Source organism: Pelodiscus sinensis, chromosome 4 (genome assembly GCF_049634645.1).
Source record: "Pelodiscus sinensis isolate JC-2024 chromosome 4, ASM4963464v1, whole genome shotgun sequence".
Lineage (NCBI taxonomy): Eukaryota > Metazoa > Chordata > Testudines > Trionychidae > Pelodiscus > Pelodiscus sinensis.
Window position 1 is genome coordinate 122,255,908 of NC_134714.1, and position 27,034 is coordinate 122,282,941.

The following is a 27,034-nucleotide window of genomic DNA, read 5'->3' on the forward strand; positions in this document are numbered from 1 at the left end:
TCTGACAAATTCCTGCTGGTTCTGGATTAGCCTTTGTTAGTTTACTCTGGGAACAGAGACTTAATTCAGTCTAGGGCTAATATACTTCCCTTCTACCTTGCTCCCATACTGTTCTGGCCTGACCCTATCACAGAACATAAACTGAGCTTTGCATAGATTTATGTTAAAATGTGTATGTAATTTTTCAAAACAGTTATGAAAACTTTAGCTTATGTTTATGACACAAGATTATCTTCCATCAGTGTTAACTTCTCTTCTCTCCAATGCTTCTTGCACACAAATAATACAAATGAAGGTCTCACTATTAGCGGTTGTCTACACTACATACTTGTATTTGTATAACTAAATCACTCAAGGATTTGGAAAATCCACACCAATGAGCAATGTAGTTATGCCATCCTAGTTAGAACTAGTTAGAAAGTAGTAAGAGTTTTTTTTAAATTCTCGTTTTTTCTGGAGATGTATCTGGTCTGACTGGGTATGCCTGGCACATCAGTTTTCAAATGCTGCCCCTCTTGTTGGCAGGCTATCCCACTTGCAAGATAGTCACTCTAATGGTGTCCATTGCTTACAAGAGTTCCATATTGCCCCAAAGGGTAACCTTTCTGTAGCTCTCAAATCCAGAGAATGGAAGAATTGGGTAACTAAATGTGAAGTTTCTGATGATGGAGCGCTTCCTTTGATCTGCTTCCGAGTCAGGTCAGAACATATTTTTCTGCAGGGAAGCAAAGAAATCTGGGGTGGATGTGAATTCTGTGCATGTGTAGTGGCACAGAATTCCCTCGGGAGTAATGCTGCAAAGACTATGTGGTAAACTCCTGTCATCAGCCTGTCAACTTGCAAACAGGCAGATAAAAACTATATTCATCTCAGGAACTCAGAATTTTTGTTTTCCCACTCCCCTCCTCCCAACCCCCATCTCATACACTGGTAGTAGATGTTGTGAATAAGAAGGGCAAGCAGCTTTATTGTAGGTCAGGGATTCTCAAACTACATTACATTGCATCCCTCTTCTGACAACCTAAATTACCACATGACCCCAGGAAATCAGGACCTGAAACCCACTGCCCCAGGTGGAGGAACTGAAGCCTGAGCCCCACTACTCTGGGCAGTGGGGAGGGGGGCTTCAGCAAGTTTGTCAGCCCTGGTGACGCCATTAAAATGGGGTTATGACTCTCCGTTTGAGAATCACTGCTCTAGGTCAACCCCATTGGGTAGAAATCAGAAGAGAATATTTCTTTCTAGAGAACACGCTTATTCATCCTTGACCCTCCTATTTTAGATCTCAAACTGTCAGGTGATCATGGCCAAGTATGACATCACTAATTACAGCAAGCTTGCAGACTTTATAAATGTCTTCCACAGGCGCACAGAAAGCACTTTTAGGCCGTCATCACGGAGGGCCAATTATTAGCCAGAACCTCTCCAGAAAACCTCCTTATACGCTGTGGACACCATCGCCAAACCCATCTCCAGTGCAGTTTTTATGTGCAGGGTGTCATGACTCCCAAACGAGGGTTGGAATATTGTCAAGGAACTTCTTTGTGGTGATTGGAAGTCCTCTGGAACTATGGCTTCAGTGGCCCCCAGGCTCCTGGATCTGTTGCTTGCTTGTAAGTCTTCGCTACTGGCGGAATTGGCGGCAGTCCTGTGGCTTGCCTGCCTGCCCCAAGCTGTTCTTCTCGATTGGCCTCAAGAATCTTAGTACTCCCTCGGGGCTGTCACTGTGCAGGGCATCTCTCCCCTATTGCCCTTGCCTGTGCTTCTCCCCACACGCCCTTCTGGCCGCGCTCTGTCTCCAGGCCTCCCGGTGGGTCTGGCTTCCTTCCGCCCGGCCCCACTCTCCTGGACGCTGGGCACTCCTCTGCCTCTCCCTTTTTCCTCCTCTCACTTTATCCTGTTCCCTCCTGTGACTCTCCTCCCTTGCTCTGCTGCCAGCTGTCCGTTGCTTCTGGGTTCCTGCTGGCCGCCTCCACCAAGTGCGCCGACGCTGCTTTTAAGTGTCCCACGGGCTGCTCAAACATACCCGCAGAGTTTCAGCATGCCACGGTGCTGGCCCCCGAATGCCGCGGCCGGCTTCGAAAGGGGGCGGTGCGAGGGCGCCCCGTCACAAGGACTCTGTTGCCATTACTGTTGAGAGTGGCTAATCAGCAATTCCAGCATTGAAAGATTCACTCCCGTGAATAGAATTCTGTTTGAGAGGAGATTAGACAATTACTGTAGATGAGAGGTTTGGAGAAGTACCAGTAAAGAATCTTCCTCCACATCTTGAGAGGAGGTGGGGCTTCACATTGTGAAGACACTTGTGTGATGGGTTCTCTCTTTAAGAGGGTGCCACATAGTCCTGGGGTATCACTGAGCCCACCTGATCCACCAATCTGGGTTTCCACTTGGTACTACTATGACAAGACTTCAGCCTGCACTTTTACCAGCAACATACGGAGGGGATATACCTAGCTGCAGAAACACAGAGATGCTGAGATCAGTTCTATATGAGAAGACTTCAGCTAAGGAACTACCTAGCTGCTCAAGTAGACATCTTACTCTGGAGAGTAAACCCAGAATTATACCATCTGGTGCTGTGCAGAGATCTGTGCAAAGATCTCTACAGCATAAGCTCATGAAATCTACCTCCTCCCTCAATGTGGAGAGGAATATACACAGCTTTCTGCTCCAAGTTATGATTTCCACAGACACTTATTTTAGACAAAACAAAAACAATTGTGTTAACTATGAAATAGATATTTTGAAGTGATTCTAAGGGATAGCAAACAGATCAAAGCAGATTACCTAGTAAATAAAATAAAAATGCAGCCTAAGCGTTATATACTAAGACCGCGTTTCTCAAACTGTGGATCCCGACCCCCTGGGGGGGGGGGAGTCACAAGCAACTTAGAGGGGTGCCACGAGCAACTTAGAGGGGGGTCACAGTATCACAAAGTTTGAGAACCCCTGTACTAAGAGATCAGATAGGAGTCCATATGCTCATCCTAATTATTGGTTTAGGCAGTTTGCAGAGATTCTTGAGGGCAAACTGCATTTGGTTGCAGCTTAAAACTCCAGGTATTACTTTCAGTCTTGAAATCCTTGTAGCTTGGGTTTAGCCCTTCTCTCCCAGTTCAGTCCTTGTTTCTCAGATGTTTTCAGCAATCTTCTTGGGCAGGGAGTCAGTGAAGATGAACTACAATAATGTCACTCTCCTGCCTTAAATAACTTTTGCATATGGCGGGAACTCTTTGTTTCCAACTTTAGTTCCCACATATTTCAGAAGAAAAGCACAGGTTTTCTACGATGGAGTCTAGTACCAGGTGATTTGGTCACATGGTCCTGTAGTATTATAGGAACCATAAATTAGAGGCTGTTTTTGTAGCATTCTCAAGAAAGGTCCCTCATGGGAGAATAGCATCTTCTAAGACCGATTTTTCTCCCTAATGGTCTTTTCCTGCCAAACATCTAGACGGATTGTATTCTGTCTAGTGGGTGTTCCCCAAACATAAACACATTTGTAATAGATGTATAGACAGTATTCCTAAATTCAGATAACAAAATGATACATGCATATACATAGGACAGTAATATTCAGTAGATTGTCATGTTTTCAATGATACTTCACATGCCTTGTCTTGCACAAAATACATTGTAGTTATACCATAATCATATCATTGTAATATTACCTATTATAAAGAATATGGGGTGTAATTCCACATCTTGCTCTTATTAGCCCCTCAAAATGTAATAGCAGATGCCATCAGTAATGACCCATGATTTTGTGAAATTCAGCACAGATGTGCTTACTCTAATATCCAGAAATTTCTCTGAGAAATAGCATCTGTTCTTGATGAGAAGTGATGGTGTAGGATAATTTAAAAAAACACACACACACACACACACACATTTGGGCACTTGTCTTTGTTGTAATGAAGAAAGTGGGGTCTTGATAAAGAGGCAAAAGAACTAGAAGTTTATGATATAGACATGGGCAATGATGGCAGATATGACGAGGGCAAAAATAATAATTAGCATTTAATAACGGGATGTTTTGCAGTCTCTGTTTCTTGTAGGACTCAACTGTCAGACATTTGTTCAGCTATGTTAGAGAACCTTGATGTGGCCTTACAGGGGTCTGTTTGTCACCGAATCAGAGCTCTTGTTGCTATGAAACACAATATATTTTTGTTTCTTGATTGCCTGGCGTATTCCCAACTTGACAGCTATGAAGCAGTCATAGTCTAACTTTCCATCTGCAAATCCTGCATAAACTTTTATTGCATACATGTTTGTAAAGTGCCGTCCATTATGGTGGCTTCGCATATTTTATGTGGCATAAACTGGGGTTGTTTTTTATATATACTTAGAGAGTCAAGTTGATACTTTGTCAGATTTTTACTTGACTTGCATTCTGGTATCAGAATTTTGGAAAAGTTTGGTATCATTTTTCTGGATTCTACTGTAGTGACCATGTTTAAAATGAGGTGGATGGCAGATTTTTATTCATAATTATTACACTTACAGACACACATACTCTTTTAAAATTATTAGCCTTTTAAAAGCCCATATACAGTAAATCACCAGATAGACAGGTATTGATGTTGTTAACGTTTCTTGTACTCTCTCTTATTTCACAACCCTAGGCAAAAGGTTGTGGAAGGGAGTCTCACTCATCCATTTGCGCTCACGTTGTCTGGGGAGACGTTGTATTGGACTGACTGGCAGACTCGCTCCATTCATGCCTGTAACAAAAGGACTGGAGAGAAAAAGAGAGAAATACTGAATGCACTTTACTCACCGATGGACATCCAGGTCCTGAGTCCAGAGCGGCAGCCATACTGTATGTTTTAGGTTTTTCTGAAATCTCTCTAACATACTGTATAAATATTCTTGGTGGAAAAAAGAATGCTACTAATAAAAATGTTAGCGTGAATTAAGTTTGGTAGTTTCAAAGGGTCCAAAAGAAATGAGATATTCAACTTTCCTGGATGTTTAATGGGATTGGTTCCTTTAGTTTTGTTCAAAAATCCCATCTTGAATTATGTTTACATTTTGGGAACATAAACCAAAGTCCAGCAGTACATTTGAGCAACTGCATAATTTGAAATAACATGAATTGTCCCATCTGTTAATTGCTTTTCTAGATCTGGAATACACAGAGCTAGTCATGTAAATCTAAGGGCTTCACAGGCATATCCCCTGTGGAGGTATATAGTGTGGGCATCAGATTGGCAGCAAAGCAGCTAGTGAAGATTCTGGAACCAGTCTTCTGTCCTGGTGTAGGTAAAAACCCTGTTGACTTCAGGCCAGTTGTCCATGTGCACCATCAGGTTCTTCATTCTTGTTATAAATTAAGAATCAAAGGAGGATCCCTTTGCAGAAGACCACACCAGTTACTGGTGCCTTGAAGTACTTGTGGTGGCCCAACTTTGCTATTTGAAGTCACGTGTAACGTGTGGACTGAATGCAGGATTGGAGGCTAGGCAGTCTCTGAGTTCCCTCTGCTGCCATTTTGCTAGCTTTAGATAAACTTAACATTTCCCTTTTATTCCCAGCTAGAAAATGGAGCTGAAACTTATTTCAACCTACTTTCAGGGGGGTGTTGGGAGGGTAACATAGTTAAATAGCTGCACTGCAAAGACATTTTGGTTTTGCACCTTGCTCCTTCACAGTCTTTAAATTCAGCTTCATAAGCTTATTCACTTGTTTTAAATTTCCTTCAAACGGGATACATGCTTCAGTGGTTTCTAAAATAATTTGGCTGGCGAGTGAGAAGAGGGGCAAACCAGGATTTAGTCTGGATAGAATGTGTTCTGAAAATTTTTTCCCCTCCATTCACACTGGTTGACCAGAAAGTATGTCTGTAGTTCTCCCTCCCCCCACATTTTCAACAGTCACTTCTGACAGCTTGGGTATGTCTACACTGCATTCCTCTTTCGAGAGAGGAATGCAAATGCAGCCAAGCGAAATTGCAAATGAAGTGCGGATTTGAATTTCCCATGCTTCATTTGCATAACAGCATCCGGGCGCTTTTTAGAAATACCCTATTTTGAAAGAAAAAACACCTTCTAGACAGGGTTATTTTGAAAGAAGGTTTTTTTTCCCCCTCTCAATAACCCCATCTAGACTGCTTTTTTTCTTTCGAAATAGGGTATTTCGAAAAAGCGCCCAGATGCAATTATGCAAATGAAGCATGGGAAATTCAAATCCGCGCTTCATTTGCAATTTCGCTCGCCTGCATTTGCATTCCTCTCTTGAAAGAAGAATGTAGTGTAGACATACCCTTAGTGTAGACAAAGCTCTAGCCAACTACCAAGGGATTGAAAGACCATGTCCTCTCACCCTGCCGGTAACAAGTCTATGTGCCATGTTGCTTAAATGTTAAATTAGAAAAAATCCCTAATATAGATGAGGCTTGTTAAATATTTTATCCAAACAAAGGGAGAGCCATGGGATAATTCCAGTCAGCTCATTTTACCCTGTGACCTTTGTTAGGATTTTAGCCTCTGGTATCTGGAGGTTATGGCAGGGAATATAGCTCTGTCCATCTTATTTTAAAAATAAGTCACTTAATGTTTTAAAAAAAAAAGCAAGACGACAGCAGTAACACATTGTATTCCTGATGGCATTGTTTCTCAACCTGTGGGTTCCGACCCCCTGGGTGGTCACGAGCAGCTTAGAGGGGGGGTTGCAGCAACTTAGAGGGGGGATGTGAGCAAATTGGGGGGGTTGCGATATCACAAAGTTTGAGAACCCCTGCCTTATGGTATAAGGTGTTAGAGGATTTTTTTGTTTTTGTTTTACAAGGGGTACTTGATGCTAGGTTATTGCCAATGTATGACCACAATTTCACGAGTTAACATCACCACTGCAGCGCTCCAGAATTGGGGATAAGGGGAAAGATCTGGGCTACTGTATAGAACAGATATGAGGGTTCACCTTTATTGTGTATGCATGGAGTTCCCATCTGTATCCTCAGTGCGAGTTCTGTGCAGAGGATGGAGAGGAGACTGCCCCATTGTGTGTGTTGTGTTTTGCAGAGCTGTTAACTTGTTCTTCCAGTGTTGTCCTGAGAGAGGCTCCCTGAACTGCCAATCAGGGGAGGTGGAGCGAAGTACATAGGGCACAGATTGAATCAGACCTGAATGGGAAATATGTGTGTAATTTAGTCCTGGGGATAAGTATTGTGTGTCTTCACCAGAAACTCTGTTTTCCGCGTTTACTCTTAAATTTAACCAAATTGAAAGGTTTGCTCCCTGAATGGAACACTGTGGTTTTTAAAGCAGTTTTAGGAAGGCAGTAAACAGGCTGGAGGTACATAAAGGAATTTGGGATCTACTTAGTTGAGAAACAGGTGCAAGATTTCAGTGGAGTTTGTCAGGGATGTGTAGTACCTCATCATATCTCAGAGCTCCAGATGGGAGCGAGTATGTGTGTGTGTGTGTGTACGCCGAATTCTTGGCATTTCTCTGAGCTGAGGGAATGTCCCACCCTTGGGTCAGAGTATTTCTGGACCAGTAGCAAGGAAAACGTGGTGCAGAGGGAAATAGCATCTGCTGGAAATAGCTCAGATGCCATTTACTTCACTAGGATCAGTTTCAGATTCCTCCATCTCTTCTTTTCCATGGCTCTCAATGGAAGCAACAAACAAACCAATCACCCCAGCTCTTATTAACCAAAAAAAAAAAAAAAAAAAAAAGCCCTCACAGAACTTGACTGTGGATTGAGCTGTGCATAGCTGCAAATTATATATGTGCGCTCGTGTGCACGCACACGCAGTATTGTGTGATGTGGGTGATTCCTTGGCAGTCTTAGGCAGCTTGCAATTATTCAAACATGGCAATGTTCTCTGGGAGTAAATTGAGGGTTTGCATCTCTGATTTATTCCAGTAAAAGTTAAAGATGTTTTTGGGTTTTTTTCCAGTGTATTGCATTTGCATTTTCAAAACTTTGAAAATTTTCAAAAAAGAGATGGCGAGGCAAGAGCAGGACAAGGAAAGGTTGAGAAATTTCTAGCCTTTCCCTAAAATGAATGAAGAGTTAAGATGTTATCCTGTTATCCCCCCCATGCATCAGATGTTTGGAGATGCTAGAACTCTACACTTTTGTGTGAAGGATTTTTGGTCTGAAAAGGTTTTTGACCATCACCACAATGTAGCAACCTCTGCTTACTACTTCCTTTCCTCCATCAAAAGGATGGTTATAGGAAAATGTTACTTTAATTTGCCAAAGTGGCTCATGGTTTTTTAGATGCCCATTTATAGAGCCAGTTATTCAGAAAATGCTGAGTCATCTGCCCTTTGAAAATCAGGTCCTTTTTGTTACCTCAGGTTGGGCACCTAGGAATAAAAACACACAATCACCAGACACTTTTGAAAAAAATGTCGTTTTATAGCTCATCTCTCCAAGGCTGGATGGGAGTGGTAATTTCTGTATGGCAGATATGGGTTGCAGGACATAGTGCTTTAGCTGGACTTTCCCACTCTGTAGAGAAGTAAAATAAATTCCAGTTCTTGTGATTTCTTTGAAGTTCATACTCCCTGTGAAGAAAACAATGGTGGCTGTTCTCACCTCTGCCTACTGTCTCCCAGAGACCCCTTCTACAGCTGTGCCTGTCCCACGGGAGTTCAGTTGGAGGATGATGGCAAGACCTGTAAAGCAGGTAAGGCTTTGCTTGTCTTTCTACAGCAGCTGCATTGGCTGCTTAATAATTTAATATTAAGTAATGAATTAAGAGGGTCTGTTTAGAATGCTCTTAGCTAAGTAAAAATGCTGACGATGGGGATGTTATGATTTCATAAACCGTGTACTCAGCTCTTTGGGTATGGAAGGAGTAAACATTATAGTTGGATAAACAGCTGCACCAGTTCTTGGAAATATCTCACATAGCCTTCTGTTTATCCACTTATAAAACATACATATCTGCATTTCAAGTGCAGGGCCTTCTAGTATCTATGGAGAGAAACTAGTTATCTTGTGAGTAAGTCACTGCACTGGCACTTAAAGGATCAGGATTCAATTCTTGCCTCTATTACATATATTACCTGTGTAACCTTGGGAATGTCACTTAGTTTCTCCACACAGAACATTATTCTGAAATCAGTATTTCTGGTTAACTCCATGTGTGGATTCAAAATTAATCAGAAATAGCTAATCCTCTTTAAATTCACATTCTGCCTTATTCCAAATTAACGCGAATGAATAGCCATACTCTTGATGCAGGTTTCCTAAAACATGGGGCATGCTTCCTAGTGTAGGAACAGAGGGTATAAAACATTAGTCAAGAGGGCACAGACACACCTCCCAAATGTTTTCTCTAGAAGTCTCGGCCTTTGTTTAAAAACAAAAATCTCTAGCTATAATGGTTGGACACAAAAGTTTGAATATATCGCCCAAGTTAGAGATGTTAAATTTACATTATTATAGTAATCAAGTAGTCGATAGAATTTTTATTGACTACTTGATTACTTGATAGGGGAAGGCAGCCCTGCTCAGTTGCGGCTCACGCTAGGGCCAAACAACACTGTAGCTCCACAATTTAAAAGGCAGTAGGAGCTGGGCAGCCTGCCCTCCAGCTCCTACTGCATTTTAAATTGCAGAGCTGCAGCGGGGTTTGGACCTTGACCTGGCACAAGCAGGGACTGAAGTGGGTTGCCTGCCTGCCCAGCTCCTAAATTTAGTAGGAGCCAGGCAGGCAGGCAGTCTAGCTCAGTCCCTGCTTGCACCAGGTTGGGGATCAAACCCCTCTGCGGATCTGAAATTTAAAATGCAGTAGGAGCTGGAAGGCAGGCTGCCCGGCTCCTACTGCCTTTTAAATTATGGAGATACAGTGTGGTTTGGTCCTGGTGCAAGCCAGGACTGAGTGGGCTGCCTGCCCAGCTAGTAGCAGCCCCTGTCCACGGGTGGTTCCCAGCTCCCTGCTGGGACCCCCCATGGACAGGGATTGCTTCAGGGCAGCAGCCTCTGTCTACAGAGGTCCCATTGTGAAATTAGCCCCCTTCCCCCATGTACAGGGCATGCTACCGGAGCAGCCTCCCCTGCCTTTCTACCTCTGCTGCCTCTGATAGAGGCATCAGCGGGGGTGGGAGGGAGTGGAGACAGTCCTGGGGGAAACTGGCTTTTAAAATGGCTCCCCCCAGCACTGGCTCCTGCTCCCCCCCCCACCCCCCCGCCACTGATATAGAGGCAGGGAGGGAAGGGAAGAATGCGAGTAGTCGACTTGACTACTCGATAAGCTTAAGTTTACCGGGTAGTCGACTAATCATCTACTCTCTTACATCCCTAATCCAAGTGGAATGACACCAAGATTTGCCTAAATTTCCAGAGAGCCTGAAATGTAAGCTCTGAAGTGTGAATTATCCTATTAAAGTCAATGGGTGCTAATTCAGATGCCACTGGATATCTACATATGTACTCTGGCAGAGGGCCTCACTGTTTGAAATCATGCTTAGTAACCAGTTTGGGTAGGCCCTTAATAACATGCCCGTCTTCAACCCTGGTATGATTGGTTTAACTTTCTGGAATTTTCCTAATTTCCCTGGGGAGAGGAGAGGCTCAGCTTCTACAAATTTAGGAAACAATTTCTTTACTCTTGACTTTCAGAAGCACTGAACTGCCCATGTTGGTGAGAGCTGCAAATGCTCACCATCTCTCCTTCAGCCATTTGGACCCAAGTTTTCCTCTTGTAAAATGGGAATGGCAATACTTCCCTGCTTGACAGTGGCACTGGGAATAAGTACATTAATATTTGTGAGGTTCTCAGGTCCTATAGTGATGCTGCACATAAAAATAACTAGATAGATAGACTGGGTTGCATCTATCTTTTCCCAAAATGGCATGCTTCTGCCATAGCATAAGTAAAGGCCTATGATCCCCTAAAGTTTATTGCTAGTGTGGGAGGTATAGAAATACCTGTTGTAAGTCTGAGCAGTGGTTTTGGCTATGGTTCTCAGCTCGTGGGCAGCTGACTGCTGATGATCCACAGAGCCCTTCTGAGTGGTCTGTGAAGTTGCTTCTGTCATGCTTTGGGTCAGCATTGCATTATCAGCGGCATTGCAGAGAGCACTTACATGTGCTTTTCTGAACTAAAGCCCATTCAAAGGAAGCCATTGCAGGATGATGCAGCTGGGCAATGGACTCCTGGACAGAGGTTTGCTCCCTTGTATTGATTGGCCAGGAGTTGCTGCTGTGATGGAGGGGCAAATCAGCTGTTACGTTTTGGCGGAATCCTAAAGAACAATGCTTTGATGCGTTTTGGAACTCCTGTGGCAGGAAAATTCCTTGAACCCAGATCTTTGTGTTACACTGCAGTTAAGCCACTGTACCACCCTCGGACTGAATTCATCATAATGGAATGATCCATACAGAAAAATGCCAAATTAAGATTTAAGTCAGTAATGTCATTTCTCTACTGCTGAAGATGAATAGTTGCTTTTTTTCCCTCTGGGACAGTTCTTTGTGGAGAGATGTATGAGGTAATTATGCTAGGAAACGTTCATCTCTCTGCCTCATTCATGTTTTCGTGTATTATGATTAATTTAGAAAAAATAAGGCAAGGCTTTGTGCCAGAAGTCATGCGAAATTTGCTCTCCTAGACAGAGTCGACTAGAGAAAATTATCTGGTATTTTAGATGGTCATTACCGTGACAGTAAGAAACTGGAGAGATTGTATGCTGAAATTAGCTGTGAGATGATGCACGTGAAGGTTAGTTGAGATGTAATAGGTGGGGGCTTGTAGTACAACTGTAGCTGTGGTTCAGTAAGTGAAAAGAGCCGAGAAATAGTGATCAGTGCTAGCTTCTTGCACCCACACTTCAGCCCATGAACCTCTGTCCTGGCCCGAAAGACTTGTTTCTGTCATAAAATTGGATGCTTTTCATGTATCTTGCCAATGTGCATTGTAGTGCATATATTTTCTCATGCTGGCTAATACCCACTGTCATTACGGTAAGATCAACAAACTCCTTTCACTTGTGAAGTAAGGTGGGATTTGAGCTCCAGGGTTGAAAGCCCATTTTCATCAATTCTTCCTACTGCATTTGAAATGCTGCGGAGGAAATTCTTGCAGCCGCTGAAAGATGTTTTATTTTTCCCCTGGCAATGGAAGAAAGATTTTGAGATTAGGAGAATACACATGAGAACTATGGATCCTGCGGTTCTTTGCTGAGACTGTTGGCGGAGGGGAGGTAAGGGGAGAGCCCAAGCTTGGGAATTGGTAGATCATGAGCTCAAGTGGGAAACTCTGCCATTGATTTGCTTGTCCCCCTAGGTGAGCTACTTCAACTTTGTTTCCCTTCCTCTACAAACTGAGGATAAAGCTGCTTTCCCTACCCACCTACTTTACCATATCCAGTGATGATTAATTAGTTAATGCCTGTTCAGTACTTGTCTATGTAAAATGCTATATCAGGGGTGGGGAATCTCAGGCCTGGGGGCCAGATACGGCCCCCAGCTTGCCTGAGTGTGGCCCCCGAGGCTCATGGTATCCGCAGCATTGCGGTACCCATGCTGGTACTCCAGCCTTGCTGGTGCCCCCTGCGGGGCTGGAGTACATAATATCTAGTTGCCTAGGCCCCCCTAGGCTCTGGTGTGTGTGGGGAGTGTCTTTCTCCTTTTCAGTCAGGGGCCACAGTGAGGGTTTTTGATTTGTGTGTGGCCCCCGACTGATTTTCCTGTGGGCCAGTGGCCCCTGATACAAAAGAGGTTCCCCACTCCTGTGCTATATGAATGCTCGCTGTTTTTAAAGGTAGAATTTCTATTTTTCTCATTGCTGTTGTGGCATTATGGGTGAGGTGGTAATGTCACCACAAAAGGGTAGGACAAGTTGTGATTCACTTCGCCGCTACTTTCTATTGGGAAAATGCCATATGTGCCGCTCAGGGTGATGTTACTACGTCGAGGTGGGAAATAATTATTGAAGGGGGGCCACTTCACGAATTTCGGACGTGGTCTCAGGCCGCCCCTGAAGGGACAAGGTTTCAGGTGGAAGGGGTGGTGGTAGGAGATTTTGAGTGCTCTCCCTCCGGCTAGAGGCCCTGATTGGCCTGGGGGTGGGGAGGGCGCGAAGTCTTTTCCCCCAGCCCTGCCAGAGGCGCCCGGTGCCTAGAGAGAGCCATCAGCTGTGTGCACCTCATGATGTGAGTCTTCCTGCACTCTCTCGGCCCCAAAGCCAGTCCGGCGGCGCGCGCACGCACGCACGCACGCACACACACACCTCTGCCAAGAAAGAAAAAATGCAGCAGCATCGGGGGTGGGAGGGACGTGCGGAGGGAAGGGCAAAGGGGAGGATTTCCCTTAGTTCAGGAATAGTGTTCCCTCTGTTCTTTCGATTTACTTTCAGAAGAACGCGATTGCGGTGTGGATGTAACTCAGGTTTTGTTGGAAAAAAATGAATGATTGAAAGCCTTGAAAAGCAAGTTCTCCCTTCCTGTTTGAATATTTTATAAACATGCATGTTCTACACCTTTCTCCTGAGCAAAGCATAGTTTGGATCAAAGACCACTATAATCCAAGAGTGGCTAACTGGCTGTCAGAAAGGCAGACGTGAACAGGGTTTTCTCAGTATTGAACTTAGAAATGTTGAATAATTTTCTATTTGCAGCCTGATCCTTTCATTGCTATGTTGAATCTCAACAGTGCCGAATGAAATGCTCATATTAAAAACATGGAACTTACAGTCTCCTTTAGAAACAAGAATTCTCATTTCTGAGGATTCCTTTCAGGAAGCTCTCCGTCGCTTCCCTGAGAGTCCTTGGGTGAAACACTGTTGTTTTGTTGTCTTAAAGGTAGTTTAAAATGTCAGGAGAAAGCCAAGCTGCAATGTTCATGACATCTTTGGTTTTGTGTCCTCATAGAGGGAGCCATTTGTCCCTCGTATTCTGTATACAAACAACTCTAAGAAGTGGTATAAATCACAAGGCATCTCATTACAGTGAGGCATTTTTTGAGAATTGGTTTCTTTCTTCTAATCCTTTCAGGCTTCCTTCTCCTGCATTGCTTTCCCTATTATGGCACATGGCAAGCAAGAGTTGCTTGTCCACTTTTACTGCCTCTGGTACTCCAACATTCTGCTATCTTGTCATTAGCTGTGTTGCAGCTGGTATAGGCCTTCCATCCTCCATGTGATATAAGCTGAGATGCACTCTCAGGATGTTGAACGTTTCTTTTGTGGCTTGTCCACATGGCTTAGTTTAATGATTTTCAAATGTGGTTCTGAAGAGAGTAGATTGCAGCACAGTGTGTTCAGCATTGTCGGCTAATTGTGATTAAATCTGGTTCCAGTCAGATCCCATGTTCAAATGCCACAGCTATATCCCCATCTCCTTCCAAGGTTAGGTTCCTTTTTATAAGGTCAGTTACCTGTCCTATTTTCAGTTCTGGGAAATGCCTCTTTTCTTTGTGCAGTCTTTAGTTTAGTTGGCATAAAAATATTGCTGCAGACTTTTTATGTAAACTTCAGAATCTTCACTTTTCCATAAAAGCGGGACTAGCTTGTTTTTCCCATAAATGGTCATAATCAGGGCTCGCCAGGCGGTGGCGAGCCCCACTTGCCAGCTGCACGGTTTCACGTGGCTCTGTGTTCTGCGCATGCGCAGATCGCTCTGCGCCGGCTCTTCCGGGTTGTAATCTACTCGCCACAGGTGAGTAGATTACATTCTTTGTTGAGCCCTGGTCATAATTAATATCTTACCAAAGTGGCCATCTTCTTTCACAAGCTTGCTTTGCTATTTGAGAAACCCATTCTCATTGCAAGTTAATTTCTAGTACCTTCTGATACTAAATATACCAATTGTAGCTTCAATTAACTTACTTAATTCAATTACTTTTATTGAATAAAAAACTCAAGGTTATAGCAACAAAATAGGTCAAAGAGAGAGGCAGTGGGGCGGGGAGCAGGAGTTGGTGCTGGGTGGAGCTGACTTAAAAGCCAAACCCCTCTCTTCCAGCACCATCTCTGCTGAAGGGCAGGGGAGCCAGAGGCGTAGTGGGGGACCAGACGTGAGCTGCAAATCAGCTGATTCCTGACACGCACCCATCCCTGCCTCCCTCCCCTCCCTTCCCGGCTGTGCTTGTGCTTTTTAAATGCATCAAGAGCTTTATGGTTCTTAATACATTTAAAAGGCAGAGCTGCAGCGGGGTTAGTTCCCAGGGCTGGTAGCTAACCCCGCTGTGGCTCTACAGTTGCTTCCCCCCCAATAACTAGTTGATAGACATTGTATTGACTAGTTGATTAGCTGATTAAATGCTATTTAACATCCCTAATACGGGCTGCCTTTTGATCACCTACTACACAGTTCGTCATGTTTGGCTAAGTCTGTATTCAAACAGTAACTAACTTGATTTGGTGCAGTAACTAGAAAACAGCCCAGATTCTCAGCTGGCAGAGCTTAACATGGATGTATTGACTTCAGGGAAACAACACTAAGGGTACGGCTAGACTACACTCCTTTTTCGAAAGAAGCTTTTTCGAAAGATACTTTCAAAAAAGCCTCTTTAGAAAAAGAGCATCTAGATTACAACTCGTACTTTCAAAAAAGCAAGCCGCTTTTTCGAAAGAGAGCACTCAGGCAGTCTGGATGCTCTCTTTCAAAAAAGCACACTTTGCATTACATAGCGCCTTTTTTTCGAAAGAGCACTTTCGAAAAAAGGTGTTATTTCTTGTAAAACAAGGTTTTCCGCAGTCGAAAAAACTCCCGCATTCTTTCAATTTACTTTCGAAAGAATGCGGCAGCAGTCTAGACGCCTGGAAAGTTTTTTCGAAAAAAGGCCACTTTTTTCGAAAAAACCCTGTAGTCAAGAAACATCCTAGCTGAGAACTAGTTCAAAATGAAAATAGCTTCTGGATGCTACAACACAAGTTTAAAACATTATTTTCACTTTTGGCAAGTTGATACATTGTTTTATTTAATCATATTATAGGAAATTATGTTAAAATTTGTATCGGCTTTATAACTTGACTGAAATTATTGCTCATCTTTACGGTAACAATGTTCAGTGAATAACATTAGTTTTTGATGTTCTATTTTATTAAATTAATGTAAACATGAGATTCATCCATTTATTTTTGCGACTAGATATTTCAGGAGTGAAAGTTCTTCCATCAGGTTTTGATGGTGGTGGGGTTTTTTTCTTTTGTTTTTTGTTATCCTTCAGGATACATATATTTGGCTCTCCCACATAAGGGAATTTTGTTGCCGTTCTTTTTTATCTGACTTGGAGGGTTGGGTTTTTTTACATTTCTAGAGCCTCCTTTGTCATGAATACGGTTTTATAATGAGTTCTTTCTGAATTTTTGTTACATCAGCTAATCCAGATCATGGACAGGTTAACTTTAATACCCAATTAAGTGTAGGAGCATGTAGCATTTCTTTTAGCATTGTGCAAACTTTCCCCAAATGAAGAATTCCATGTATTTATCTGGGCATTCTCAGATCTGACCTAAACTATCTCTAGGCTGCTCTGCATGTGCTATTTATTCTTGTTCTTTGCAGGGAAAGCCTGCAGAACTCTTACACTGCTTACAGTGACTGAAGACAGAAGAAGCCTCTTGACCAAAGCAGGGTGAGAATGGCCTTACTGCTGATAGCCCTATAAGTTTTGTTTTGTCCTAGCACTTGCAGACAGGTTTAACTTTGTAACTATCTCCCAGAGGAGATAGGTACTACTACTGATTAGCTAAAAATCATTCACACATCTAGTGTGTGCTGAAATGTCCCTTTATCCCCTACTATGCACTCACTTCTTTGTTCTGCCTTTTATTTTATAAGCTCTTTGGTTTGCAGAGTCTATCACTTGGCTATGTACAGTGCCTAGCATGTTGGGGTCTAATGTGGTTGAAGCCTCTGCTGCAGTGTAAATTTAAATAAGACTGAGCCAGACGATTTTCAGAGAAGGCTATCAGGCTGCAGAAGCTCTTCTCCAGTAACCACAGCAAGGAATTACAAGCACAAACGAGAAGAAAATAAGTGCCCATTGAAATAACAGTAAACAAGAGCTACTGAACTGAGAAAGGTGAACAGCAAGAGCCTGCTATGGACAGTTTTACCTTATTATTGAACGCAAACAATGTGCTTGGCAAGAATAAAGGCTGTTCGTGGCTCAGAGTTTGCATGCTAAAAGAATCTGTGTAACTCTTAGGTATGGAGAAGTGCCAGAGACTGTATGTAGTCCTCTAGGGATTTGGCTGTTTGTGGTAGGCAGCAGTATAAAATCCAAAGATAGATAAATAATTATGCTGTGGTTATTGTTGAGATAGTCCACCCATTGTAAGTCTTATAACTTAAAAAACAAACAAGCAAAAAACCCTTTCAAGATAGGACTTTTCATGTTTATTCTTAGCTTATAGGTGAGGGTGGTTTTTTTGAATAAAATACTTCTAGCTTCTTTGGTTTTAGTCTACCCGCATATGAAGATGATCATGTCTAACTTTAAGGGTGATGTCTTTACCCCACTGAAGTCAATGGCAAAACTGTCAGGGCCAGAGAAGCCAAGATTTTTGCTTAAGAACTTTTTGGATACTTTGTGCTGCCCTTGGCTTACTTGCAAGTGGCTTGTGTTTAAAATTCCTTGCTTGGCCTTGTGTATAACCTGAAATGAAGAAGAGGGTGCTTTACTGTGCTTGAAGAAAATAATTGGTTTGTAAATTAGTTATGAATGTTTGAAAATGATTTTGAGAGCACAGTAAGTGTTTAAGTGTAGTGCTATGAATATTTGTATAGAGCTGATATCTTTTTGAGTGGTCTCATGGCTGCCAGACGACCTAGGTAGTTTTATTCTTGAGCATGAAGTTGAGATGAGAGGCTGAGGCTTGAATTCTCAGTTGCACTAAGCTCCATCTGCATGAGGAAGATGCACAGTGGCTACATCTACACTGGCCCCTTTTCCGAAAGGGGCATGCTAATTTTCCAGGTCGTAATAGGGAAATCCGCGGGGGATTTAAATATCCCCCGCGGCATTTAAATAAAAATGTCCGCCGCTTTTTTCCGGCTTGTAGAAAAGCCGGAAAAGAGCGTCTACACTGGCCCCGATCCTCCGGAAAAAATCCCTTTTCCGGAGGATCTCTTATTCCTACTTCGAAGGAATAAAAGGGGCCAGTGTAGACGTACCCAGTGTAAAGTAGGATATGAAGTTAAGCATTACACTTGTGTAACTCTCTGATTGGACACCTTTGTTTTAGAATGAGAGGGCCTCTTTCCAGTTTAGCTTATGCTTTTGAAACAGTTTAAGCTAGACTGAAAAAAGCTACACTTATTCCAAAGTAAGGGTCCATCTGGGGCATTATAGTGGTATAGCTATGTTGGTTTAACTATCTTAATAAAATTATACTAGTATAACTGGTGAAATCTACCAGATTGACAAGCCTAAATCCCTCTTTGCTTTGTAAAGCAGGTGCAAAATTTTGTTTACACTCACTTTAATGTACGCCTGCTTTAAGGACACTTTACATTGCCAGCGGAGTGTAAACATGTTTAAGGGTATGTCTTGCTATTGAATGCAGATTTCCCAAATGTATTTTTGTTTTATGATACTGAACTACATTATTTAAAAACAAAGCTAAACTTTCACTGGATGTTTACTAATTCAACTAGCTCCCTTTATCCTGTACTGCTCATATCAAACCTTTTGCTGTTAATTCATGCTTGTTTTAGTGTAATTTGTTTGTTTTTGATAAGATGGTCCATTGGCTAGAATGCTAGCATTGGGATTGGGGATACCAGGTTCAATTTCCTGCTCCACTACTAACTACCTGTGTTACCTTGGCAAGTCACTGACGGTTTATTTACACTGCAGAGGAAAATCCATGACTGTCTTTCAGAGCCTGTGTCAATCGATTTTGTGCTAGTAGGATTAGGCTGCAGAGCTAAAAATAGCAGGCTCTGAAACTTAGTAAGGGGGAAGGATCTCGCAAACCTGAGTAAAAATATCAATAAGAGGGTTCACGGCAGCTCTACTCTTTAAATGTAGTAAAAGCCACCAGGCTCTTACTGCATTTAAAAAGCAGAGCTACAGCATCTGGGACCCGGCGCAAACCGGGACTGCTCAGTCTCCACTTCTGCCACCTACTGCACCTCTTCTTGTCCCACCCCCCTGCAGAGACAGTGTTGGGGGGGAGCCGGCTTTTAAGCTGCTCCCCCCCAGCACCAGCCCCTGCTCCCTCTACCTTTCTGCCTCTGATACAGAGGCAGCAAGGCTGGGGGTGGAGAGCGACTAGTTGAGTAGTGACTCGACTAACTGATAAGCCTAGGCTTATCGTGTAGTCGATTAGTCGCTTACATCCCTAGAATGTCCATGCTGCTATTTTAAATCCTGCAGCCAAGACCCGTGAGCCCAAGTCAACTGACTTGAACACTGGGAGTTGGTGCCCCAGGGTTGGGTGAGTTTGTTTTTTGCAGTGTAGATATGTTCTCTGTCTCTGTGCTTCAACTTCCCATCTGTGAAATTGGGATACTAGCACTTTCCTACCTGGCCGGAGTATTGTGAGAATTAATATGTTAAAAATCATCGGAGTCACAAATATGATACGAGTTTCTGTGCAGGGATGGAGGGGGGCAGCCATGGTACCTCACATTAAGAGGAGAATTGCTCTTTGTAGATCTGTCCTTTTCTCCAAGAACAGCTGTTTTTTGGGTCGAGGAGTTTGCTTTCCTTTTTCCTCTCCTGATCCTGCCATTTGAGCAATTGGAAAGGGCTGGTCACTATTACTCAGTTGTCTCATCCAAATGTCTATGCTGAGCCTCTTGGTTCATGCATCTTCACTTTTAAAACTTTTGACCTGGGAAGTGATGTTTAAAATATTGAACTACCATCTCCCTGGTATGTATGTCCATGTATATTTTATATAACATGTGCACGCGTAAAGTTTTGGGGCTTAGCATTAGCATGCTGTGTAGTTAAATAACCAGACAACTAATCCTGAATGTTTCATGGAAAATGAACAAAAAAACAAAACAAAAAAAACTTTAAAGATATTTTCCCCATACAATTAAACTTATGTCACCATTATTGAAAAGTTCCATCTTGCTAATACATATCTCCCTTTGACTAGTAAGCAGGAATGTGTATAGCTTAGTTCCATACATGGACTAGATAGAACTTTTAAAGTACATTGGCTTCTAATTTACAAATGATCAGTAAGTATTCTTGGTAAAAGGGAAGGATTGGGAATCATATATCATTTTGGATAAATGGCTGTAAATCAGCTCTTAAGTATCTAGCTATCCAGTGCTAGCATTGTTTCTGCCAAGAGCCTTCCAGCAGCATCCATTTGTTTGTATCTGTTTTGTTTATTTTCTTGAAGGTGCTAGTAATGCTGATATAGTAATAATTCCCATTATACAAACTCAACCCTTCCTCCCCATGCCCTTCCCAGATACCCTCTCCTTTCCTGACCACTACGCCATGCCCAGACACTAGCCTACACCTACAGATCAGATCAACCAGAAGAAGTTCCATTTATTTAAACAGCTGTTCTTGTCCCTGGATCTGCACTTATAGCTCATTGAGTGGGAATTTTGCCCATACAATAAAGATGGAATTCACCCCATAGTGTTTGTGAAGCACCGTTACTTGCATGCACTCTTTTGTATTGTCTGTGGTCTTAAAATCCTCTTCATAGCTACAATTAACTTGAATAAAATGACCTGGGTTCAAGTTAAAATAAATCTGGTTTGGGACACAGCAATCTGTGTTTATTTCTAGTAGCTCTTTGGGTAATTGGTTATAGTTGTTTCTTTCCCCTTTCCTGTTCCTGCATGTGATGAGAACAGGATTCTTGCATCTCCTCTGTTGCAAGATCCATCCTTTGCTTACCCAATGCATTGCTGACTTAGAGTTCCTTAGTTATTCTGAGTAGGTGACTTCTTCTAAGAGTGGTGCTGATGCAGTTTCATACACTCCACAGGAGGAATTTATGTAGTGAATGCCTGTTTATGCCCCCACTCACTGTTCTTAGATGCTAGTCTCATAATCTGACGTGCATGATTTTCATCAGCCTGGGATTCAGACAGAGGCTTATCCTCTCTCTGGATATTCTGGGGCACTTAGCTAATGGGGAACCCATCATATCAGAGTTCAAACCACCTTTTATTCTGATTCTTAACAGTTTAGTATAACTGAGGGCTTTGAATGTTGTTTGCATTGTCAGAACTAGTGCATGCAGCCCAGACTGCTATGAAGTGTTGTAATGTAGTCAATAGAATTGCTTTTCTGACCGGGCAGAACCAAGTTTAAAGATAAAATCCAATGGAGCAAATTGTAGGAGGTGCCCAAGGAAAGCTGCATGCTAGTATTCTATCCAGAGACCTATGGAATAACCAACCTTTCATGAACCATGGTAAATTCCATGCCACATAGCATCTTGGCAGTGTGTCTTCCTTATGCCAGAAATGAGAATGCTCTCTTCAATTTGTTGATGATATTACTTCAGAGTATGTATCCAGGTCAGAACAATGGGAATGTCATGGACCCTTCATCTTGGGGCATACTGAGAGTGATGTGTATAGTCTGCCTTTATCTTGATTCAGCAGCATTTAATAACGAATAGTTTTCTTTTTTCTGTTCATTTGTTTGCAAATTGCCTGTCATGTTTAATCTCACCATGCCCTAACCTTCAGAACTGGAGAGTGAGCTACATTGAAAAAATTACAGTCGGAAACAGTCACCTCTGAATTTTTGAAAAGGGAGTGAACCACGTCAGTAGAAAATGTAGTGTCGGGAACGCACTCCATGACCTTCCAGGTTGTCTTAGCCTCCAATTTTGATGACTTTATGGAAGAAATGTATGAAGTGATCCTGTAGTTTTCTGTACAAGATCTAAGCTTGTGATACCATCTACATGTTTTGTAAGTCTATAAAGTGGTACTAGAGCATTTTGTTATTTTGTAGGTGAAATCACAATGTTTGAAAATGTAGAAAACATCCAAAATATTTAAATAAATGGTTTTCTGTTGTTGTTTAACAGTACAATCTATTGAGCGATTAATCACCACTCATATTTTTTAATCCCTGGACAGCCCTACCTTTATTTTCTTATGTACCTGTTCTGAATATCAGCTGTGGCAGAACTAGTGTGGAGCATTTTGAGAGTATAATGACTAGTACAGCCCCAGCTTTTGAGTGTGAAAGGAACCTTTTTCCTTCTCAGAAACATGGGATCACCTTTGAGGCCACATCTTCACTTCCCAGAAGATCAATGCTGTGGCTGTTTACTGAGCAAATCCCTGTCTTGAATTTAATCTTTTGCAGATTGAGATTCTGTAAGAAGCAGTGTTATTTTCTATGCTATCATGTGCCGAAAGTGTCCGTCTGCTATGTACATTGGACAAACATCTCAGACACTTCGCCAAAGGATTAATGCCCACAAAACAGATATCAGACAAGATCACAAAGAAAAAACAGTTTCTTGCCATTTTAACCAGAAAGGACACTCTCTCAATGACTTAACCACCTGCATTCTGCTACAAAGACCTTTTACATCTGCACTTGAAAGGGAATCCTCTGAACTGTCATTCATGTTAAAATTCGACACTCTCCAAAAAGGAATGAACAAACACGCAAGCTATCTTACCCATTACCAAGATAGCTTCCCCAATTATCACCTCTAATACCAGTAACTCACAAACATCCCACTCTCCCCACCTCTAATATCATCAATTCACAGACACTTACCTTCCTTCCTTCCCCTCCCCCCTGCATCCCCCTCCTGTTCTGAAATGTGATTTGTCCTTTTCATATGTGTTCATTTTTTTTAATTGTATCCTTTGGTATATATGGTTGTGACTATTTTCTTCCACTATTTGATCTGAGGAAGTGGGTCTGGCCCACGAAAGCTCATCATCTAATAAACCATCTTGTCAGTCTTTAAAGTGCTACATTGCCCTGCATTTTGCTTCTGTTATTTTCTGGTTAGTGAAAACTTATAAATGGGACTCCTGAGCGATATGCCCAGATGTGTGGCCTCAGGTGTATCACTTAATCTCTCTGTGTCAGTTTCCCCATCTTTAAATTGGAGGTAATATTGATCGTCCAGACTCAGGGAGAATTGAAATTTACTTGTTCAAGTGCTGTGAGATCTTTGGATAAAAGGCACTATAGAAGTGCAAAGGAGTGCTCTTGGTTATGAGTAAATTACGTGTTAATGGTTATGGCCATGAATAGTGTACTAATCACTATGTCTGGTTTCTTCCAATAATACTACATTGGTTGGAATATTAATGCTAGTTTGCATGAGTTTTAATGAATATTCTCTACTCCGCCAATTAAAAACAGGGCAGTCTTCTGGTTTTTGCCTTTATCCGTCATTTAAAATGGAAGAAGTCAAAATAAATGGGATTTCATAATAATAGGGTTATCCTGTCTCCTGGATTGTAATAGTTTTCCTTTGCTATGAAGGAAGCAGTTTTCTGTCAACTGCATAAGTCATTTCATATTGATGATTTCAAGATGTTATATTTGTTTGATACCTTGTTTGTTTTTCTATTGAGCATATGCCATAACTGTTTCTGAAACAGACTTCTGAGGGTGAGGGGAAATAACTATCTTAGTTGTTTGTTAATGAAGTAGTAAAAGTAACAGTAGACAAGGTGATTCATGTATAACGTGCAAAGAAGAAGTTCACAAGCCATATTTGTGCTCTGTATGTTCTTTCCTTGTCATAAGTGTTAATTTTCCCCAGACATACCTACATGTGATTTAGCTGTATCTAGTCCACTTAGGACTCTGTTAATTTTTGTGCACTACTTTTCCTCTGCAGCTCTCCTCACTTAGGAGACATACTTGCCTGGTTTACCTATCTTGTGTGCTCTTACTGCCAGTTGGCCAGAAGGAAATTCTCCTCCAGCAAGTGACTCCCAACCCAATCCAGTGACTTTCGTTTACTGAATGAGTGTTCCACTCACCCAGAGATTGAAGATAAACCAAATGTTCTATGCAGGGATATGGAGAACTGCTGGTGAACAATATGGGAGACTGTCTTTTATGTTTAAAAAATATCCCTTTGTGCAGACCCCAGCTATATTAGCACAGCTTGTTTCAGTTTCACAAACCTTTTTCAATTATGATAGTGGCACTCTGGAGCCCAACATAGAGCCCAATAGCTCTATAACAATCTCTGTGTTATTTCTTCCTGCTGTTGGAGTGTTATGAGCAGCTAATACTGAATTTCACTGTGCTGAATGTTGTCATTGTTTCAAATATCATCAAGATTATTAAATAGCATGGCAACTTTTTTTTTAACGTTTCCCATGATCTACACAGAATAACAAAGTTTGTTCTCTCCTACATCATACTTTGAAACTTTGCCATGTAATTCATTGTGTTACTGGAACTAACAAGATCCTTTGCTCATCTTTGTATGCTTTATTGAAGCCTGGTTAATTTATCTGGGATGACGGGGTATCTGAATGTGGAATAAAGTCTCAGGGGTTTTTGTATGTGGATATTAGTAAAAGATTTGCTTACAACCTAAGTATTGGTAATGAACTAGGGTTTTTCCTATTTACAAGTTTTCTCTTTCACTCAGCAAAGTAGTGGATGTAAAAGAAGTTCCCAGTGGCTAGACTTGAGGGAGGAAAATAGAAGAAAATGTTAAGAGTAAAGAGACCCACAATGGAACATTGTTCTATCCTGATTAACAGACAGACAAATGGGAAAGGAATAGCATGGTGTTTTCTGGCATGAATTAGCAAAGGCAACCACTGCAGTCTACATTTGTTTAGGTTGGGTGAATAAATTGGAGCATTTGTTACTGTATTATAGATGTCTTGTCACTTGTCAAATGTGAAGTGGGCCAAGAGGAGAATAAAAAAGGCACTTGTCGAGCTGGTGAGATGGGCTGCTTTGCTGCTGTCGGCTCTGATTGGAATTAATTTTGTAGCTAGAATGCAGCTGCCATTTTCAGCACTGAAGCATGAATTTTTAATAACAGGAGCACAAAGCAAAAAAATCTGAGCAAACACTATACCTAGCATGGCTGTTAAAAATTGAAAATTTAATGGATTAAATGAATGAATGGGGAAGTGGAACTCCATCCACAAAATAAAAAAGATCCCTCTAGTGTGAATCGAAACTGCTTCTTATAAACTATAAAGACAGAAAATAGTGTTTGGGGAACGAGAACAAATGACCAGAGCTCTGTGGTGTTGTTTTTTAAATTCCGACATAGTTAACATTTGTTTCTATATGCAAGCCATTAAAATTCATGGGCTTGTAAGGATGTTAGATTTACTCAGAAGTTGCACAGAACGTCTGCAGAAAGCTTATGGGAGTGGGAAGGAAAAGAAAGACTCAACAATAATAAACAGCTTAAAGTTGTACCAGTTGGAAAAATAAAACAGAAATTTGAACTTAGGGTATTACAGATTTCTTCAAATTTCAAAGGGATCCCAGTTTTTCTAATGTAAAAAAGTTATCCAGAATTATTTTGCATTGGAAAATGTTTATACCGAGTGTGTGCTGTGGTATGCATACATTCCTTTCTTTTTCCCCTGTGAGCTATGGTTGATGGAGATCTTTTATATAGCGTTACACCGTGGTTTCACTTGCTGGGTTTGACTTTAAGCCTGTGTTGCAGTCTCATCTTTGAGCCATTTGAATTTTATACATGAAAGCTTTTTGTTTGTGAGATGCTTAATGCATTCATGTTACAGTGGCTGGTAATGCTATTAAGGATTTCTTAGTGGTATGGTTATGAACATGCGTAATTTGATGGTGGTTTTAAAGATTCATTTGGTTAAGTAAACTCCATAACTTTTGGAATGTATTTAGTCTGCTTCTTCTAGCGTAGGAAGGTTCTAGAATGTCTAGTAATACACGTTCTGCAGTGGAGGTGTTATTTACTATACAGTTTATGCTGTTTTGTATTTTCAAAGCATTCTACATACATTAATGCTGAAATGGCCTCTGTAAATGGGATAGGCCTCTTATTTTATAGATAAGACAGACTACTGAGGAAAAGAGGTGATGTAATTTGTCCATGGTCACTGAGGTATGCTGCATCAGGCCTAAGATTAGTCTGTTACTTCTAATCATGTGCTTCAGCACTCAGCTTTGCCTCTCTCCCACCTGTTCTCGCTAGTGGAAATTATTATTAAAACACATGCATAAAATCATTAAGATTTTCACAGAGGTTGTTCGGTCTGTGCACAGATTTTTTTAAAATTTTTTTGTGACTAACTTAGTACAGAATGCCTGGCCAAGAACAATAATTCTTTAACATCTTTTAGTTGATGTAGATAACTTATTGAGAAACTTCAGTGGCACATGCTGCTCTGTCTTTACTCCCACGTCTCTGTTGTCTAAGGACCTAGATAGTGACTCTCAGGAGGCTGGTTACAAATCAGTGTAACTTCATTAAGAGCAGATGCAGCACAGCAGTATGGATTGTCAAAAAGCCAACATATATTCGCCCAGCAGTTAATGTCAGTAAGGCCACCTAGTTCTCATTACTTAAGGAAGAAAATGGAAGTGCAGCAGAATTCCAGTATCTATTAGGGATGTCATAGTGTAGACGACTACATGATTAACGGATCAGCCTAGGCTACACACATCCCCCCGCCCCACTGCCTCTGTATCAAGGCAGTAAGTGGGGAGGGGAGCAGGAGCAGGTGCCTGTGAGGAACTGGCTTAAAAGCCAGCTTCCTATGAGCATTGGATCCACCTGCCCCCTCCACTCCCATGCTGCTGCCTCGGATAGATAGGGTGAGGGGGTAGGCTGGAGCTTCCAAGCCAGCTACCCGCATGTGCCAGCACTGCAAACCTCCCTATACCACCTGCCCTGCTGCAGCAGTGCATGCGGCAGGGGAAATGGCTGCAAAGCAACCTCTGTTCACAGCGGACCCAAAACTGCTTTGCGGCAGCAGCCCCTGTCCACGGGGATTCCGAGCTGTCCACAGAGAAACTGTTGTCCATGTGGAACTCAGACCCCCGTCAGCGCAGGGCAGCAGACAGCTGGTCTACACAGGGAGCTGTTTTTTTAAACTGGCTCCCCTTGCGGTCTGGCTCCTGCCTGCCACCCTGCGCTGCTGCCTCTGATACAGAGGCAACAGTGTGG

General features: G+C 42.1%; 1 protein-coding gene across 2 annotated transcripts in view; it reads left to right on the forward strand.

Moving 5' to 3' along the window:
• The window catches only part of LRP5 (LDL receptor related protein 5), a 227,527-nt gene that overhangs the window by 79,146 nt on the left and 121,347 nt on the right, over nt 1-27,034 (forward strand). For both annotated transcript variants that reach the window (XM_075928318.1, XM_075928319.1), the window contains exons 4-5: nt 4,632-4,828; nt 8,519-8,650. In XM_075928318.1, coding sequence (XP_075784433.1) covers nt 4,632-4,828; nt 8,519-8,650 — 329 coding nt within the window. The remainder of the gene's footprint in view (nt 1-4,631; nt 4,829-8,518; nt 8,651-27,034) is intronic.